This window comes from Haliaeetus albicilla, chromosome 10 (assembly GCF_947461875.1).
Source record: "Haliaeetus albicilla chromosome 10, bHalAlb1.1, whole genome shotgun sequence".
In the NCBI taxonomy this organism is placed as follows: Eukaryota; Metazoa; Chordata; class Aves; order Accipitriformes; family Accipitridae; genus Haliaeetus; species Haliaeetus albicilla.
The window spans coordinates 31660200-31678241 of NC_091492.1; the positions used below are offsets into that span (position 1 = coordinate 31660200).

General features: G+C 38.9%; 1 protein-coding gene across 1 annotated transcript in view; it reads left to right on the top strand.

Annotated features, from left to right (window-relative positions):
* Positions 1 to 18042, top strand: part of DNAH10 (dynein axonemal heavy chain 10) — a 57341-nt gene that overhangs the window by 22612 nt on the left and 16687 nt on the right. The window contains exons 30-56 of the mRNA XM_069794854.1: positions 426 to 695; positions 790 to 973; positions 1266 to 1400; positions 1807 to 1959; positions 2524 to 2712; positions 2822 to 2968; positions 3844 to 4035; positions 4205 to 4323; positions 4492 to 4650; positions 4959 to 5094; positions 5223 to 5345; positions 5860 to 5994; positions 6309 to 6525; positions 7005 to 7124; positions 8053 to 8198; positions 8608 to 8760; positions 9289 to 9549; positions 10198 to 10370; positions 10745 to 10838; positions 11912 to 12079; positions 12383 to 12571; positions 13232 to 13403; positions 14357 to 14560; positions 15364 to 15444; positions 15823 to 16020; positions 16653 to 16814; positions 17367 to 17541. Of these exons, the coding sequence (XP_069650955.1) occupies positions 426 to 695; positions 790 to 973; positions 1266 to 1400; positions 1807 to 1959; positions 2524 to 2712; positions 2822 to 2968; positions 3844 to 4035; positions 4205 to 4323; positions 4492 to 4650; positions 4959 to 5094; positions 5223 to 5345; positions 5860 to 5994; positions 6309 to 6525; positions 7005 to 7124; positions 8053 to 8198; positions 8608 to 8760; positions 9289 to 9549; positions 10198 to 10370; positions 10745 to 10838; positions 11912 to 12079; positions 12383 to 12571; positions 13232 to 13403; positions 14357 to 14560; positions 15364 to 15444; positions 15823 to 16020; positions 16653 to 16814; positions 17367 to 17541 (4455 nt within the window). The remainder of the gene's footprint in view (positions 1 to 425; positions 696 to 789; positions 974 to 1265; positions 1401 to 1806; positions 1960 to 2523; positions 2713 to 2821; positions 2969 to 3843; positions 4036 to 4204; positions 4324 to 4491; positions 4651 to 4958; positions 5095 to 5222; positions 5346 to 5859; positions 5995 to 6308; positions 6526 to 7004; positions 7125 to 8052; positions 8199 to 8607; positions 8761 to 9288; positions 9550 to 10197; positions 10371 to 10744; positions 10839 to 11911; positions 12080 to 12382; positions 12572 to 13231; positions 13404 to 14356; positions 14561 to 15363; positions 15445 to 15822; positions 16021 to 16652; positions 16815 to 17366; positions 17542 to 18042) is intronic.

An 18042-nucleotide genomic window follows, 5' to 3' on the forward strand; every position in this document is an offset into this window, starting at 1 on the left:
TAAAGACTTAAATTTTTAATGTTTACACAATTTAGCCTGTATTTCTGTATGTGGAGGGATATGAATACATGCATATGTAGTATTTTAACTGACCAGAAAAAATTGTGTGATCTATCGTATGTAATTTCCTAAGTCTTGAGTTTTTATTTTTACTGTTGTGTGCACAGTATGTTTTTCTCACTATGAATTCCACTTGGCAATCTTTACACATGGAATAGGCAGCTTTTCTATCAGAGTATTTCCTAGGCTTTTGAAATACTACAACATACCTTAACAGAATTCTGTACATGTCTGTAGAGTTTGGCTCATGTTGCAGTTCTTGCAGAAATAGAAGGAAATTCTTTTTTTTTCTTTTTTTCCTGTCCTGCTCAGTTACTTAGAATAAACAGTAACTCAGACTCCCTCACTATGTGTATTTCCCATAGAGTTGATTGGATGTTACTCTACCAAGGCATGATGGTGCTGGCTGCTAATCAGGTGTGGTGGACTTGGGAGGTAGAGGATGTCTTTCGGAAAGTGAAGAAGGGAGAAAAACAGGCAATGAAACTTTATGCTAAAAAAATGCATAAGCAAATTGATGACCTCGTTACCCGCATTACAATGCCTTTGAGCAAAAATGACAGGAAAAAATACAACACTGTTCTCATTATTGATGTTCATGCCAGAGACATTGTTGATACGTTCGTAAGAGACAGGTAAACACTGCCCCCCAACCTATTGACAAAATACCAAATGCATAAATTTTATTTCCATCCTTTTACCTCATGTGAGCAAGTGTCTCTTGTGTAGCATTCTGCAGGCTCAGGAGTTTGAATGGGAAAGCCAGCTGCGTTTTTACTGGGACCGAGAGCCAGATGAACTGAATGTGCGGCAGTGCACAGGCACATTTTCATATGGTTATGAGTATATGGGTTTGAATGGACGTCTTGTGATCACCCCGCTTACAGATCGTATTTATCTTACACTCACACAGGTATATGTTCAAGGAGATTTTTACTAACAAACCCTTTTAAAATACGCTTCTAGGCAATCACATGATTGTTTTATTGCCACTTTCTGTTATCTTCTAGATGCCAATTCTGAGGCTAGTATATTTGAAACCAGTTGTGATGTCCTTCTAACTTGATTGCATCAAAGAAAATATAGAATGAATTCACAGAAAAAATTTAAGGCTTTTTGTGCCCAAGGGTTCACTTGTGATTTTGCTACTAACCTAATATAAATGTAATCCAAGCTTTGCTTTGCTTTTTGGTCTGTCTCCAAAGGCTTTATCAATGTTTTTGGGAGGAGCACCAGCAGGGCCAGCAGGTACAGGGAAAACAGAAACAACCAAGGATCTGGCCAAAGCACTGGGCTTGCTGTGTGTAGTGACAAACTGTGGAGAAGGCATGGATTTCAAAGTAAGAGTTAAAGATCTGTGTTCTCTGATAAAGTTCCAGTTACTGCTCTTTTTCACTGCCCAGGTTAAGGACATATTCTGAACATCTGCATAAGTACCTCCCTTAGAGATACCAGGTTGATAATGAAATACAATAAGAAATGTCTATTTTGAATAAATTCCTGAAGGAATTTCAGGTACTTTCAAGCAGGGGAGCAATGACTAGATGATATGTGTATAAGCTCATCATAGGCAATCTGCGCTTGGCAAGTAATTATTGCAAGACCTTATGACTGATTGCTAGCTCCTGCATATATAAATATCCAGAGGTTTTACCCAGTCATTAAGAGTTTTAGCGTACTCCAAAGTTTGTTGACGCTGAATGTTTTATATATTCATTGCTGAGAAGTTTTTCTTGTTCTTGTTAGGCAGTTGGCAAAATTTTCTCTGGTCTCGCCCAGTGTGGAGCATGGGGATGCTTTGATGAATTCAATCGTATCGATGCTTCCGTGCTTTCAGTCATTTCTTCTCAGATTCAGACTATTCGAAATGCTTTAATGAATCAGTTGAAAACATTTCAGGTAAACATTAAAAAAGAAGAGTAATTGTGAAGGCTGATCTTGTTCTTGAGGCCAAGATTCAGGGTTAGACCCCATCATTAGATCAAAGGGCTGCTTCTTCTGTAATTCATTTGTGCTGAACATTTCAAACTCCAGAGTATATACTCTCTGTTTCAGAGATGTTAAATCCTTGCTGATTTCCTAATCCTTTGCTAGGTTCTTCCTTTGTGAAGTGGGATAATAGTAAGCTAAATAGGACAATAGTAAGTAAATGGGATAATACTGTAGTAGTAATTAGGAAGAGGAGTAACTTAAGTTGATGTGGATTGTGAGGCTTTATTTACTGATGTTTATTGGAATTCAAAACCCTCAGACAGAAAATTTGATAAGTGTGAAATGTCTTGATGTTTATATCCAAGATACAAACAGTGGGATGAATGTATCTGGATGACTATCTAAAGGTGAATATTTTAACATGTTGTCTTAAGTAGGTGCCCCAGTATTGCTGGTTTTCTCTTTGAGCAAATAGTGCTGCTTATTTCAATTCCAAATACACATTGTTCTAATGTTTTCTTATGCCTTTAGTTTGAAGGACAGGAAATTACCCTTGATAGCCGTATGGGCATTTTTATTACGATGAATCCTGGTTATGCTGGCCGGACTGAGCTCCCTGAGTCTGTCAAAGCTTTGTTCAGGCCTGTGGTTGTAATTGTACCAGATCTTCAGCAAATCTGTGAAATCATGCTCTTTTCTGAAGGGTTCCTTATGGCAAAGGTAAGAAAATCTTATTGCTACCCATACTTATGTACACACCTATGTATGCATGGCCAGTGTTCGGCTGCGTCTTACACATTTGTGATTCTCTAACTGAAATCTCAAACAGATCCTTGCCAAAAAGATGACAGTGCTATACAAGCTGGCAAAGGAACAGCTTTCTAAACAACATCATTATGATTTTGGACTGCGGGCCCTTAAGTCAGTGTTGGTGATGGCTGGAGAACTGAAAAGAGGATCAGCAGACCTCAGTGAGGTAGATTTGCTACTTAGTTACCCTGAGCAGATAATCTTTTTCATTAGGAAGAGGTTGTGTTTACACATCTGCTGTAGTTTGTCTGCATTGGAAATAGAAGCACTGGTGTTATTTGTCTTATTATTTCACTTTGTTCTTACTGAGTTTCATCATGTGCTCTGCCAGCAAATTACCATCAGAGCTCCGGTCAAAGTAGGAAAATCTATAGAAATTGAGATATTTTACTTCTTGTTAAGTCCAGGATTCAAATAGCCAGATGAATGTCTCTGGATGAATAGTGAAAGCTGTTTTTTGAACAGTGAGTGCTCCAGTCATGCAGTTGTTAATTGTGTAGCTCAATGAAAGTTTTTCAATACTGCATTGCTTTTTATGGCTTTCTTTTACACCTATTTTTTATTGCTATATGTACAGTTGTGATACCCAGTTGCCTAGCAAAATTCTTATTCAAATTTTTTCTTAAAAACTTGGAGACAGCTGAATGAAACTCTCCTGTGAAGTTATGTACAGATGCACATTGCAGGTTGGCAGGAAGTTGGCATCTAACTGATGCTCTCAAGGGGACTACAGAACTTGGGTATGTTCGTAAAACAGTTGGTTATTTTACGATCAAATCAGGGAAGCTGTGGTGTGGGCCACTCCAGCCATTTGGCATTTGGTTAACATGGTAGAAAAAGGCAGTGTATTATTCTCAGCTATTGGTCTGCTTAATCCTTATAAGTAACCTTTGTTTCCACTAGTAACTGATGCCAAGAAAACTCTCAAAGCTGCACTGAAGTAATCAGGCAATAGTTTTTAGAGATGTTTGAAATAATTACTACATATTAGATAATTGGTTAGCTATTTGGTAAAGATTGATTCTGCTATGTTTTGTCTAGGAAGTTGTGCTGATGAGAGCTCTACGAGACATGAATCTTCCTAAATTTGTGTTTGAAGATGTACCTCTCTTCCTTGGCTTAATCTCTGACCTGTTTCCTGGCCTGGATTGCCCTCGTGTCCGCTACCCTAACTTTAATGATGCTGTAGAACAAGTGCTGGAAGAAGGGGGTTATATTGTTTTACCAGTCCAGGTATAAAAAATGTTAATTGCTTGAGTTTTTGTTGTAAACATTAGGCTGGATATGCATTGCTGCAGTCTAGAGTGGCTCCAGGAAAGCTTAGCTGATATAGACCAGCTGCTGATCTTGTCCATAGAAGAATTACGGACAGCAGTCTATGGAATCAATATTTATTTTTCAGGTGGATAAAGTAGTTCAGATGTATGAGACAATGCTAACTCGTCACACTACAATGGTAGTTGGACCTACTGGAGGTGGCAAGTCAGTTGTCATTAATGCTTTGTGCCAGGCCCAAAATAAGTGAGTATAGAATTTGATGCATGGAAATCAGGTTGTAAAATGGCATAGACTGCATTATTCAGCCTTGTGTAGTCATGACAGGATCAATAGCTGATCATAATATTTGCTTGGGTTAACATGAGATGGTATTGTGTCATTTTAATATTGCTTTTCTTGCTGTATCTTTAGGCTGGGATTATTGACAAAGCTTTACACACTGAACCCTAAAGCTATGAGTGTGATTGAGCTTTATGGGATCCTTGACCCTACCACACGAGACTGGACAGATGGAGTCCTGTCAAACATTTTTCGAGACATCAACAGGCCTACTGACAAGAAAGAGCGAAGGTAGACAGCTAGAAATCATTGTGATGATTTTTAGATACTGAGTTTTACATCCATTTTTTTTTTAATATTTGATACTGCACTGTTTAAAAAACAAATGCTAAATAAATAGAAAGTGTCTAGGGGTCTTTCTGTCTTCTGTGAGTTTCTAGCCTCAGTGAGATGGATGGAAACTTTGGAATTATAAAAAATGAATAGGAGGCTTCAAAACACCTGGCCTGACATTGATGCCATTGATGGCCCATCTGAATTCTGAAATACGTTAGTAAAATCAGAGATTAGTCAGTGCCCCTTGGCTCCTGTATCCACAGGTACATACTGTTTGATGGAGATGTGGATGCTCTCTGGGTTGAAAACATGAATTCTGTCATGGATGACAACAAGTTATTGACCTTGGCAAATGGGGAGCGGATTAGACTTCAGTCGCACTGTGCTTTGTTGTTTGAGGTAAGTAATGACTGTACTGTTAAAAAATGGGAAAGTTTAGATACAGATGGGTCTACAAAGCCTGAAAAGCAGTTACTGTGGCTGTTCTTTGTTTAAGTGTATGATTATCTTGTGTGATTATTTTATAGGTTGGTGACTTACAGTATGCATCTCCTGCCACTGTATCCCGCTGTGGAATGGTCTTTGTAGATCCTAAAAATCTGAAATATAAGCCCTACTGGCAGAAGTGGATCCAAGAAAGAGGAAATGAGGTGGGAATTTCTGCACTTGTTCAGAGAGTATACTGAACCGTAGACAGCTGTAAAAAACCCCCTACTTTGTAAAGGCAGTCTGATTTTCTGACAACAGATCTAATCACTAGGCTTGCAGTAGAGGACTAAAAAGAGTTCCCAGCTTTTCTAACTTCTGGTTGTTTCTGAGACGTGAAGAACCAAGAAATCATTTTACCTGATCTCCAAAGATTTAACAGTGAGATTGCTTAGGTCCTTGTTTTGTACAATTTAGATTAAAAACTCAAGTCCACAGGGAGTTGGAGTAAGACAACTTAGTTGCTAGCACCTGCTGAATGCAGATCCTCACCTGCTGAAAACCCAGTCCATACAACAGTGTCACATTTCTTCCTGTGAGTGTACCCTGTCTTTGGTAGAAGTGATTCCTTCAAGAACAATCATACTTGGTCAGCCAGGTATTGATGGGAAGCTCTGCTGTCAAAAATTGGCTTTCCAGGTTTCTGTGTGCTGAATTATTGTCTTTTTCATTCCTCAGCAAGAGAGAATTGAATTGAATCGTCTCTTTCAAAAATATGTGCCCTGCCTTATTGATATGATTGTAGAGGGAATTGTGAATGGCAGACATGGAGAAAGGCTGAAGACCATTGTTCCTCAAACAGATTTAAATATGGTAAGAAATAGAGATAAAGGTTGAAAAAATTTATCTAAAAAGAGAAATGGAACGATGGAGAGAGTAAAAACTCCCCAAAGAATGCACAGGAGTAGAGTTGGTGCTGAAGGGTCAGTTTGCTAGGGATGAGCACCGAAAGACAAAAGACACAGTCTGTTCCTAGCAATGCTCTTCTCCTGTCATTAAACGCATATCAGTAGATACACCTGTAAGGACAAAAGATCAGCAAACACTCGAAGAGCTGAAAACATATTAAGAGTTTTTATGCATCTGAATGGCAATTCTATTTACAGTTTTGTCTTGTTTTACCACAGGTGGTGCAGTTGACTGTGATGCTGGAAGCTCTAGTTGTGGTACAGCCTGATGATCCTGATGTTCTGGAGTGTTTCTTCTTGGAAGCTTTGTATTCCTCCTTAGGCGCTGCTCTTCTTGAAGCTGGGAGAATTAAATTTGATGAAAATGTTAAACGTCTTTCCTGCATGTCTACTGTTTATGATGACAACATCCTGGCTAAGCCAGGGGAGCTGCCAGGTAGGATCTTGTCATAATTTAGTCTGAATCCCATTGATTGTGTTAGAAAAGTGTTAGTTTCCACGAAGGCAGAACATTGTTCTTCCTTCCAACTAGCTATCCTGGCTGCAGAATATGCTCTCTGAAGGACTGGTACTGAAAACCACGTAGAGATACTGATGTTAGATGACTCTCAGCTACTGGTCTGTCCTCACAGAACAGTACTTTTCTATGCCAAGCTGAAGAGATAAACAGTGAAAGTAAAAATAAAATGTGAAAGGAAAGCCAGTGGAAGGTGCTTAAAAAGCAGTAGTGTGATCCAAGTGCTGGACTAGGAGAATTTTGATTGATGTCTTACTGGGTTAAATGACAATTAAGCAGAACACAGTGTTGCCGAACTTTGTCCAGAATCTTACCCTTCCCTTTTACTTCAATCAGATTATTTTCTTATGAAATATTTCAGTGTCCTAGAAAACCTCCAGTTGCTTAATGGTTTGCAGGTCAGCTGCCAACTTTGTATGACTTTCATTTTGATGGATTTCAAAAAAAGTGGGTACCTTGGATGAAACTTGTTCCTGAATATATCCATAAGCCTCAAGTGAAATTTCTTGACATTCTAGGTGAGTGTAAGATAAAATACAGTGATGATATGCCTTTAATTTATAATGTGCCACCACTGAGTGCATGGCACTTAACATGAGTTGTTGTTTTTCTGTACTGAAGGTCATCCACTCAGGTTCAGTTTCTTGTGATGGCACAAATCAATTTCTTTAATGTTCTTGTCATAGTAGTTTAGCAGGATTAGAGTTGATATTTACAGGACTGTGTAATAAAGAAATGTGGAAAGGATGAAAGCTTGTTTCAGATAATAAGGCTTACTAGGAGCTAACAATGCCTTTTATAAGCCAGAATAGCAGAAGATTCACAGTCTGCTCTACCAGAAACTCGAGGAAAAATGTCAGCTTCATGGTTCAGGTACTTGGTCAATAAAAATTACATTCTTAAGGCCATTATTGGTTGTTACTTCAAGCACTGTATAATGGTGACAGGTGCTTTTCATAGTTAAGGACAAATTAAGCCAGGTTACTTTATAGTAATACTTCAGCAAGCACAGGTTAACTTCATTGACACAAGAGATAATTATATGATCTCTAAAGTTGCTCCTAATGGCAGGCTATTGACATAGAAAAAAATTAATCTTTGTAGAGTTCTGGGAAAATGCTTCTCATCCAAATAAATCCTGATTATATCCTTGAAATAAGGATTAAATGGAGCTTAACCAGTCCATGACTCTCCTATATGGAAGATAACTTCTTTTTTAATGTATCTACAGGAGAAAAGATACCAATGATAAAACCTGAAAAGAGACAGTTGAGCAATTAAATTTTTCTTTCAACATTGTTAGTGAGTTGATATTTCAGGTTATGTCTTTGTGCAACTGCATGTTAATACCTTGAGAGTTTGATCCAGCACTATTCTATAAATATAAATCCCCCAGCTGTACTGCATTTTAATTTAACCTGCTATCATATTCATGATCTTTTTCAGTGCCTACAGTGGATACAACACGCACTACTTGGTTGCTAGAACAGATGGTAAAAATAAAATGCCCAGTTGTTCTTGTAGGTGAATCGGGTACATCTAAAACAGCAACTACACAAAACTTCCTAAACAATCTGGACAAAGACCTTAATGTATGTATGAGGCATTTTGCCTTGTTTGTAAAGCTGCATTTTCATTCTTTGTCCTTGTGTTAAATTTGCATTGTGAAGCCTGAGTCTGTGGGTAGCAATATTGACTTTAGTAATGTGACTGCAAGCTGCAGACCCAACGTGTGTGAATGGTCTGAGAATCCTTCAGGATCAAAGATGTTTTGGTTTGTTCTACCATATACAGATTCAATTTTATGAAGTAAATATGTATTATCGAAGTGCTAAGAATGGGATTACTTTTCTTTGTCATCAGTAATTCAAGTGAAAAAATGGGCCAGAGAAGTGTTTCCTGTATGTCTGACAGTCTAATATAAAGAATATTTTTTGAATGCTCTAGTTAAAAAAAAGAACAGGTAAAAATCCATTCCTATCCATTTCCTCCCCTTTGCAGCTGCTGCTAGTGATTAACTTTTCTTCTCGTACAACATCAATGGACATTCAGAGAAACCTAGAGACAAATGTAGAGAAACGAACTAAAGACACTTATGGCCCTCCTATGGGAAAACGTCTCATTGTTTTTATGGATGATATGAATATGCCAAGGGTAAGCTGCCAATAGTTTGCAAGGTAGTATAGAAACATTTGGGGTGGCACTGGTGTGGTCCCTTCATACACAGATCCAATGAATCACAAGTCAAGGAGATTCATAGTAAGTACATAACTGGATTTCAGCTTAGGATCTTCAGAAGCATTGGACTTGTGTGCAGTAAGGTGTGTTTCTGTCTGTTACGGTATTTATCCTATATATAAAAGATGCTGTTGGATCACTTCTTTATGCCATTAAAATTATGTTTATGTGGCCTGATATTGCCTGCAGGTTGTGTATTGTAGAAACCCTCCCCTTCTCTTTACAAATGGGGCAAAAGAGTATGTATGCATTTAGTTTATCTCAGAGAAGAGATGCTTTTCCCATAGGAGACATTGGAATGAATGTTCACAATTGGTGCTAGAGCTTTACAAACTCCTTATAATGTTCGCCTGAGTATGGAGCACAATATTTCCACATTTATAGCAGTAATTAGCATGCTGATATACTGTGCTCTAAATATCTTGACTCTTTTGTATTACGAAGGTTGATGAGTATGGCACACAGCAACCCATTGCCCTGTTGAAGCTGCTGCTAGAAAAAGGTTTCTTGTACAACCGCGGTAAGGAGATGAACTGTAAACTTCTTCGAGACCTGGATTTTATTGCTGCCATGGGGAAAGCTGGAGGAGGTCGGAATGAAGTTGACCCTAGGTTCATCTCACTCTTCAGTGTTTTTAACATACCTTTTCCTTCTGAGCAATCACTGAATTTGATCTATGCCTCCATCCTGAAAGGCCACACTGCGGTAATTTCACTGTTTTTAAAGGATTGCTCAACAGGTTTATTATTTTTAAATAGACATTTATTTCTGTGTTATCACAACACCTGAAATCTTCTGTTATCAGGCTTTCTTATATTTAGAACCTCGTGCAAACCTTTCCCTTCCTCTTCTCTTTCTCATTGGGTTACACAGTTTTGATAAATTCTTGAGTAATGTGTAAACATTCCAGTCAGCAGATAATTTATAAACCTGGTGCTTTTCATAGGTTGAAACCTGTGAATGATTTGGTTATAGTTCCTGTAACCAAATACCCAAAGGTCAGCAAAGTCTTTCCTGAATGACACTGAAAAATTTAATATAATGCAGTAGATTGTATTACTAGCCAGTAACCTGGAACATTAGTTTATCTTTTCTGCTATAGAAGTGCTGTGGAAATTCTAGTCATGGAGTTTGATGTTATCTTCAGCACTGTGCAAGCTCAGGAGTGAAGCTGGGGCCTGCCCAAAACATTTAACTGCACAATGTTCATACTATGGAGGAATATGAATTTCTGAAAATGTTTGTCCTCAGTTATTTGAAATATACAAAAAAACCTGGAAAGCAGAGTATGTTTAATAGCACTGAGTTCTCTCTGGGCAGTCTCATGAAAACACTTCTTTCTCATGTTTGCAGATGTTTAATGAGTCTATATCAACCATCTCTGACAAGATTACTGTGTGTACTTTGGAGCTTTATAAAAGGATTATTTGTGACCTACCCCCTACTCCTTCCAAGTTCCATTACATTTTTAACCTGCGGGATCTTTCCAGGGTCTATAATGGACTTGTTCTTACAACTCCAGAGAGGTAAGAATAGAAAAATTGTCTTCAGCGGTCCTACACCTATTTATAGTGGATGAATCTAGGTGAGGATGATGTAATTTGGTACATGAAATCAGTCACATTTGGTCATTTTTTCATTAAATCTTCACCAGAATGAGAAAATGTTCAGGAACATCGTAAACTGATCTTACTCTTGATGACAAACACTAATGCATTAGTCTTTCTTAAATAAGATATCCAGGGGTAAAAATTCAAGCAAATCAGTTACTATGAAAAGAAAAAACCCCAAAAGAGTAAAAAAAAGTCAATCTAGAATTTGGTCAGTGTTATTAACCATATGGCCTTAAGAATCATGGCAGCTCATTTGGTGCAGTCTGATATTTCAATGTTTAATTCAGGTTTCAAACAGTGACCCAGATGGTGAGAGTTTGGAGAAATGAGTGCCTGAGGGTTTTCCATGACAGGCTGATTAATGAAGCAGACAAAGCATTGGTGAGTAATTTCTTTCAATTTTTAGTAGTCACTGACTATAACTATGGCAACTAATTTGTAACAGCAACATTACCAACTGTTGCACTCAGGTCTTGCAGACAGACTGCAGACTTGTCTAACCTCTGCATTACTCTGTTAATTTAAATCATGTCCCATGGAGTTTTCTTTTCTAAAATAAAGTGACTATGGCAGACTAAGTGAGCAGGTCTGCTGAAGGAATGGAAAGTGTCACTCGGTTTGCCTGTCCAGGAAAATTGGTTAGCAGTGGCACAGGTGACAAAGTGTGAGAGCAGTGCAGGGGAAAACTCAGGAAATCACTTCAAGTCAGTATTTTCCTTTAGGAAAGATTGTATCAGAATGTGACTATACAGTCAAGTAGGAAAAAGAAGGATGAGAGCTGAGTCCTTAAACAATGGATTCAGTTTTTTCTGTTATGCAAACTGGAAAATGCTGCAAATTATATCTTAAAACACAAGAGAGTGATGCCAGTTTTACACCTTGAGATTAGGGGAGGAATTGGGGTAAAGTTTACTTACATATAAGCAACTTGCGAAGCAACTTGCTTAGATGAAAAGAGGTAGATTAAGATGCCTTCAGATTTTTCTGCTTAAAACTTTCTCCTCTGATAAACAAAGATACATTTCCAGCTCCATTTTCACAACTCAGAATAATCGTATCGCAACTTTTCTGTATTTGTACATTCATTCAGACTTAAAAGATTCGTCAGAAATCTTAGTGGTAAGACATCTATGAATGCTGAGGAGGAAGGTTTATTAATATAATATTTACACCAATATATGAAAAGGTATTTTTTTTAACAGTCTTATCCTTTTCTGTCTTAAACTTCTGCAGTCCATTGGCTTGAATGGTTCTTGAACTGCCTATTAGGTCATTATAGATCATACATAGAGCACAATAGGAGGCTGTGGTCTTTGGATCTTCTAGTGACATAAGTATCCCCTTGAAATCAGTCAGTATTTCAGCAAGAATCTGTATTATCACCCTTCTAAGTGTTACTGGATTTAGAATTGTCTGCTTTGTTGTGTTGCCTGACTCATTTCATATCCTTGAAGGTACAAGGTCATATAAAAAACCTGATTGAAGAGAATTTCAGAGATGACTTGGAGCAGGCCATGAGGGATCCTATTCTTTTTGGAGATTTCAGAATGGCACTGAGTGAAGGAGAACCTCGTATTTATGAAGATATCCAAGACTATGATGCAGCAAAAGCTCTCTTTCAGGTAGTGTGCATCAGCTTGGAACTGTGCCTGATTCTGACTCTGTCAGAGGAATGGGCAGTAGCCTGCCTCAAACTGTAGGAAATCTGTTCTCTTTCTGCGCGCACATAGAATTTTATGATGTGCACTGTTACCCATTTGGGGTCTGCAGTAATGAAAATTGAGGATCAGCTACAGAGTTGGCGGTTTTTTCCAACAGTTTATTTTCCCTGAGGGAGGGGAAAGGAATAATGCTGCTAAATAGGTTGTTATTTTATTAATTGTTTCATTGGTCTCCTAGTAACATTCTGTCCACCTTTCTCTCAGGAAATTTTGGAGGAATATAATGAAGTTAATACTAAAATGAACCTGGTTCTTTTTGATGATGCTTTGGAGCACTTAATCCATGTACATCGCATCATACGGATGGATCATGGGCATGCCCTGCTTATAGGAGTGGGAGGCTCAGGAAAGCAGTCTCTAACGAGACTGGCTGCCTATACAGCTAGATATGAGGTTAGTGACCCTGCATCTTTGCAGTGAAAGAAGACAAGGAAAGCAATATTGTGGTCAGGATTAAATTTGGCAGGGTGGATGTGGGTGGGTGGAACTCACTTCAGTCAAGATAAGATCAGGCTGGCATCTCTTCCCTGTGGGGAGAAAACCAGGATGAGGTGATTGCCAGGAGGTCTAAGATGATGACTGTGGGTGATCTGGGCAGGAAGCTGTTCAGTGCCTGAATCTGGGTTTTGGCACTGGGGACAGAGAACAAGGATAGGTTTGGCATAGAACAACTAATAGTCCCTAACTACTGCTTTTGTTACTTATCTGTATTATAGCAGCATTCCAATGCTGCTTGAGGAACTTTGTTGTGATTGATACTGTAATATTTCAGATAGGAAATGTTCTTCTCTTAAAGGTACTTTTAGTCTCTTACAGAGGCTGGAAAGGGAAGAAAAAGGAGGAAAAACACAAAGCAATTTTGACAGTGCAATCCTGCAGGGTTGTACAAATGTAATTTTTAAAAAGAATGTAGTGCATAATTTTTTTGATACTTACACATTTACTGATGATAGGGGCCAAACCAAAACCCTTGATCCAGTCTAACTGAAATTCATACTTAGCATCATGTCTTGGGTCCATCTGTGTCTTCTCAGTATATGTTTGCATCCTTAGGTATTTGAGATCATCTTGAGTCGAGGATACGGAGAAAATAATTTCCGAGAAGATTTGAAAAATTTGTACCTGAAGCTGGGTATTGAGAACAAGTCAATGGTCTTCTTGTTTACAGATGCCCATGTAGCAGAAGAGAGTTTCCTTGAACTCATCAACAACATGTTAACTTCAGGTGGCACAGGCAGCCTCAATTACTCCCAATCAGTATCTATTTGTGACTCATAATCTCAACTGTACCCTTGATACAGCTATTACTGTTTCACCCTGTGTCCTTTGCTGCTTTAGTTAGTTAAACCTTTCAGGACTACATGAAATGATCTTGGGCTTAATAATGGCTTTTTGGCATCTTCTTACAGTCATTTATATGTGTCTGGGAAGGATATAGGCTTAATTCATGCTGATTGTGATGTTGCGGGGGTCTCAGATTTCTTCCAAGACTGAGGTATAACTTCAGCTGCATTTGGCCACAAACCCATCTTTTGTCCCATTGGCCTTTGAATAGCATTCACCTGAACTGCAGCAACTGCTTATATATGTATGTCCTAAAATATAGTTTAGTATCTTTCAGTGTATGCAGCAGCTGAAAATGAGCAGCAGCTGGCACTGTGTGACCACCCTTTCTTATAGAAGTTCCTACACAGTCTGATTTGAAATCAGATGTGTTAAATCTTATCCCTTTCTTTGGTCTAGTTTTCCCTGTTCCTGGTCTGCTTATGGCTGTCATTAGGTAACTTATGCAATATTTGCCATGTGATTGAGAGAATGAAAATGTGAACTAATGGTTTGTAGACACTAATGAATATTTTCTTTGCAGATTTAAAAGCACTTCATGTTCTTGTGACATTTTGTATGTGTTGCTGAAGCCCCCCCCCAAAAAAAGAATTAATCATTCCTCTAAATCCCCTTGCATCATCCTAAGTACTCCCTCTCTATTTTCCATGGGGGCTGGGGAAGAGGAGGAGAAGCATAGAGAGATTAATAGGTTCATTCAAAACTACCCAGAATCATTTTTGCAGAACTAGGTTTAAAATTTGTGACTCTGGTTTCTCATCTGCCATATCCCCAGCCATATGGTTTTCTCTTACTGGTTGTTCTCACTAGCATTCTTCTGTCCTTATGTTACAGGAATGGTGCCAGCCCTTTTTCCAGATGATGAAAAAGACACCATACTAAGTCAGATCGGAGATGAAGCTACTAAAGCTGGCATGAACCCAGCTAAAGAGAGTGTCTGGCAATATTTTGTAAACAAATGTGCAAGTAACCTTCACATTGTCCTGGGAATGTCCCCAGTTGGTGAAAGTCTGAGAACGTGGTGCAGAAATTTCCCAGGTATCAACTGTACACACTGCTTAGTCCCTTCCCTGCAAAATACAGGTTTGCAGGCAAGAGAAAATCTCCAGTGGATACTCAGAGATGTCTGGCAGCTAAAGCTAAGCAGAGCAGGTTTCATGATTAAGGATCTGGAGTGCATGATATTTTTTTTTCCAGTTAATTACCACGTATCAGTGAGTATTATTGATTAGCATTTACCAGATCAGTTCATTTTCCAGCCGAACAGCTAGAAATCAATTGGTCATCCTCACTGAACTGGAAATATACTGCCTATGTCTGCAGCCTCTCTTCTGTAGTTTACAGAAGAATGTCTGGTATTAAATCATTATGAAACTAGGACGGTGCTAAGAGAAACATTTTTGTACCCAAAGACAAAAAAAGGGCATGGTGAGAGGGACACCCATTGAGAGAAAAAACACCTGAGCCTGGTGAGCCCTGTGCTTCAGCATGTGGCTGAAAGGAGTCCTGGGAGACTGAAGAGACATGTGAAAGATAGTTATGGGTGGGAATCCTAATCCAGGCATTAAAATACCTTGTTGCAGCTCTTGATTGCATGCTGTAGAATGGTACAGCCTAAAGGATAGTACAATGGGGTTAACAGGGCACAGGTGCAAAGTTGATTGTTTACTATCAAAATGGAAATACTGACTTTGTGGTAAATTTTGTTGCTAAACAGGAGTCAAATAAGACAGATCCTGCAGATTCTTGATGCAAATAAAGTTAAGCATGGGACTGCCTGGCAGGTTAGGGTCTAGTTTTACAAAGGAATTTTTCAGATAACACTATCCTTTTATTTTAAGGTCTTGTCAACAACACTGGTATTGACTGGTTCTTGCCCTGGCCCCCCCAGGCCTTGTATGCTGTTGCACAATCCTTTGTCGGTATGTAAAAAGTCAGTATTTTAACCCATTAACCCTTGGGATAGCCTAAGAAATATATTCTTTACTTTGCAGTTACTATAGATGTCTAATTTGATTTCCCATTGTGCTTTTTACCCTGAGCCTAAATGGTTTATGCAAAAATCCCAGTCAAAAAATGTTTTTGGATGGAAGTTTCTTACTCAAATAGATTTAAAAAATTGCTGAAATTCAAGTTCCCAACTCTGCGGACAATGTGGCATGCACACCATCTTGCTTTTTGCCCCAGAAAGCAGACTTTTTTTGTGCCTGGCTTAGATGTACGTAAGCAAGATGGTAACTGGCATACTCTTAAAAAAACCTGAAACCTTTGAATTTGTCATTTCTTCTGCCCAATTTTAGGAAATAGCACACGCATCCCATCAGAGAACTCCAAGTCAGTGATTGAGCACATGGTCATGGTGCATGAATCTGTAGGGGATTTCAGCAAGAGGTTTCTGCAGAAACTGAGACGTAGAAACCATGTTACACCAAAGAATTACCTTGATTTTATCCATACTTACTCAAAATTGCTGGAGGAGAAAAACGAGTTCATTTTAGGTAAGGCTATGTAGATGTTTTTTACTTATTAAAAAGTGATTTAAATATTTTTAAAAGAAAAAAAAGTTGTGGTAAGAATCCCACATATTACCCACATAATGCAAAAAACATTTTATCAGTACTATCTCAAATGCTGTGCTGGCGTCTGGTTTTGACATTGGACCAATATCCTGGCCACATGTGAATGTTCGGTCTGTCTGTCAAATGGTGGGCTCTCCTCAAATTCTTTTGTGCATGAACCTGAGCCAAAATCTCCAAACCAGACAATCTTTTGCTTGGGGAAGAGTCTGATTACATCTAATACCAGCTCAGCCTAGCTCGAGGTTTGACATTCTGCCTCAGGCAGCAATTCGTATTCATACTTCAGTGGGCACCGAAATATGTAAAGAGAATAAAACATGAACAATGTAATATGGAAAGCAAGTTGTGGCACAGGGCCACTATGTGGCAGCTCAAGTGACATTAACACCATCTTGGGTGGGAGGCTTAGGAAAGGAAAAATCTCTCACAGTCCTTTTCCTTTCATAGCCGAGGTTGCCTTGCTGCAAAGTGCACTTATAAGGATATTTACCTGCTGTGTGATAGTACACAATCAATGAATCACTAACATTTCTCCCTTTTTTTCTACCTAGCACAATGTAAACGGTTGGATGGGGGCTTAGTTAAACTGAAGGAAGCTAGTATACAGCTGGTTGAGCTGAACAAGAAACTTGCTGAGCAAAAGGTTGTGCTAGCAGAAAAATCAGCTGCTTGTGAGGCTTTGTTACGAGAGATTTCAGCAAACACAGAAGTAGGTAGGTAGTTTACAACTACTGAAGTGTCCCACAGGCTAAGCAAGGCTCACATAGTTGTGTTAGGTTGGAAGACCTTCTAAGAGCTCCAGCTGCTTCTAGAGGTAACTCTCTTGTTCCATCTGTGCTGATCTAATGATGTCATGCTAGAAGAGTAGGTCCCCTATCTTGCCCAGATTGCCACCTTTGCTATATATTTGACCTACAGTACTTCACACAACTCAATACTGTGTTCACCTGCCCTTGTCTTCCCTTTCCAAGGTGTAGGGCATAACGTGGGAAAGAGGCATTAGCAAGAAAGGGACCTTCTGATTCAGAAAATTACTATTAGAGGAAAAACAGAGGGAAGCATGGGAGGAAAAGAGATTATGTGTGCTGTTTTGTGGAACACTAACAGTGTTCCTAACCTGGTGATGGAACTGTAAACATTGGCAACATAAAGGTACTGAGTTGATGGTAATTTCTGATTGTCAGCCAAGAGCAAATCTATATCGGTATATGTTCTGTATACAAATTTGAATGATCCATTTATGGTCCTGCCTTTACAATTCCTAGCTGAGGAGAAGAAAAAACTGGCTGAAGAAAAAGCTGTGGAGATACAGGAACAGAATAAGATTATTGCTATGGAGAAGGCAGCTGCTGAGACAGCTTTGGCTGAAGTCATGCCTATTTTAGAAGCTGCCAAACTGGAGCTTCAGAAGCTTGACAAGTCTGATGTTACTGAGATCAGGTGACTCATTTGGATGTACAGTAGCATAAACTCTTGGAAATTCACTGAAAGACCCTTGTTTGCAGGGTCTGAGCCTTAGCCTCACCTTTCTCACCTGCATGTGTGTGAGTGAAGGTCAGGACATCAGTCACCCAGGTACAGAGGTTGCAACAAAATCCCCTGATTCCTAGCTCAGTACTTCCCCTCAAGCCTGTTTTTTCAGTCCCTTGTTTAATGTGTTCCCCATATTTCTCTACCCTGTGTCTGATGCACTAGAAACTGCTATGGTTTTTGCCTGAGCAGTGGCTGTCCAAAGCCCTTCATTCCTCCTCTGTTTTATTCTATGTGAACAGGAACACATACGAGTTATTTATCAGGGATGCTTTGATAGCATGAAAATGTATTTCTCTGCTGAATTAACTTCTCCCTGTGTTTTTATAATACATCTTGTATTTGGGGAAAGATATAAAAGCACATCCAGTCCTTGGCTCTCCCCGAAATAGCAACAGCTGTCCCTTCCCT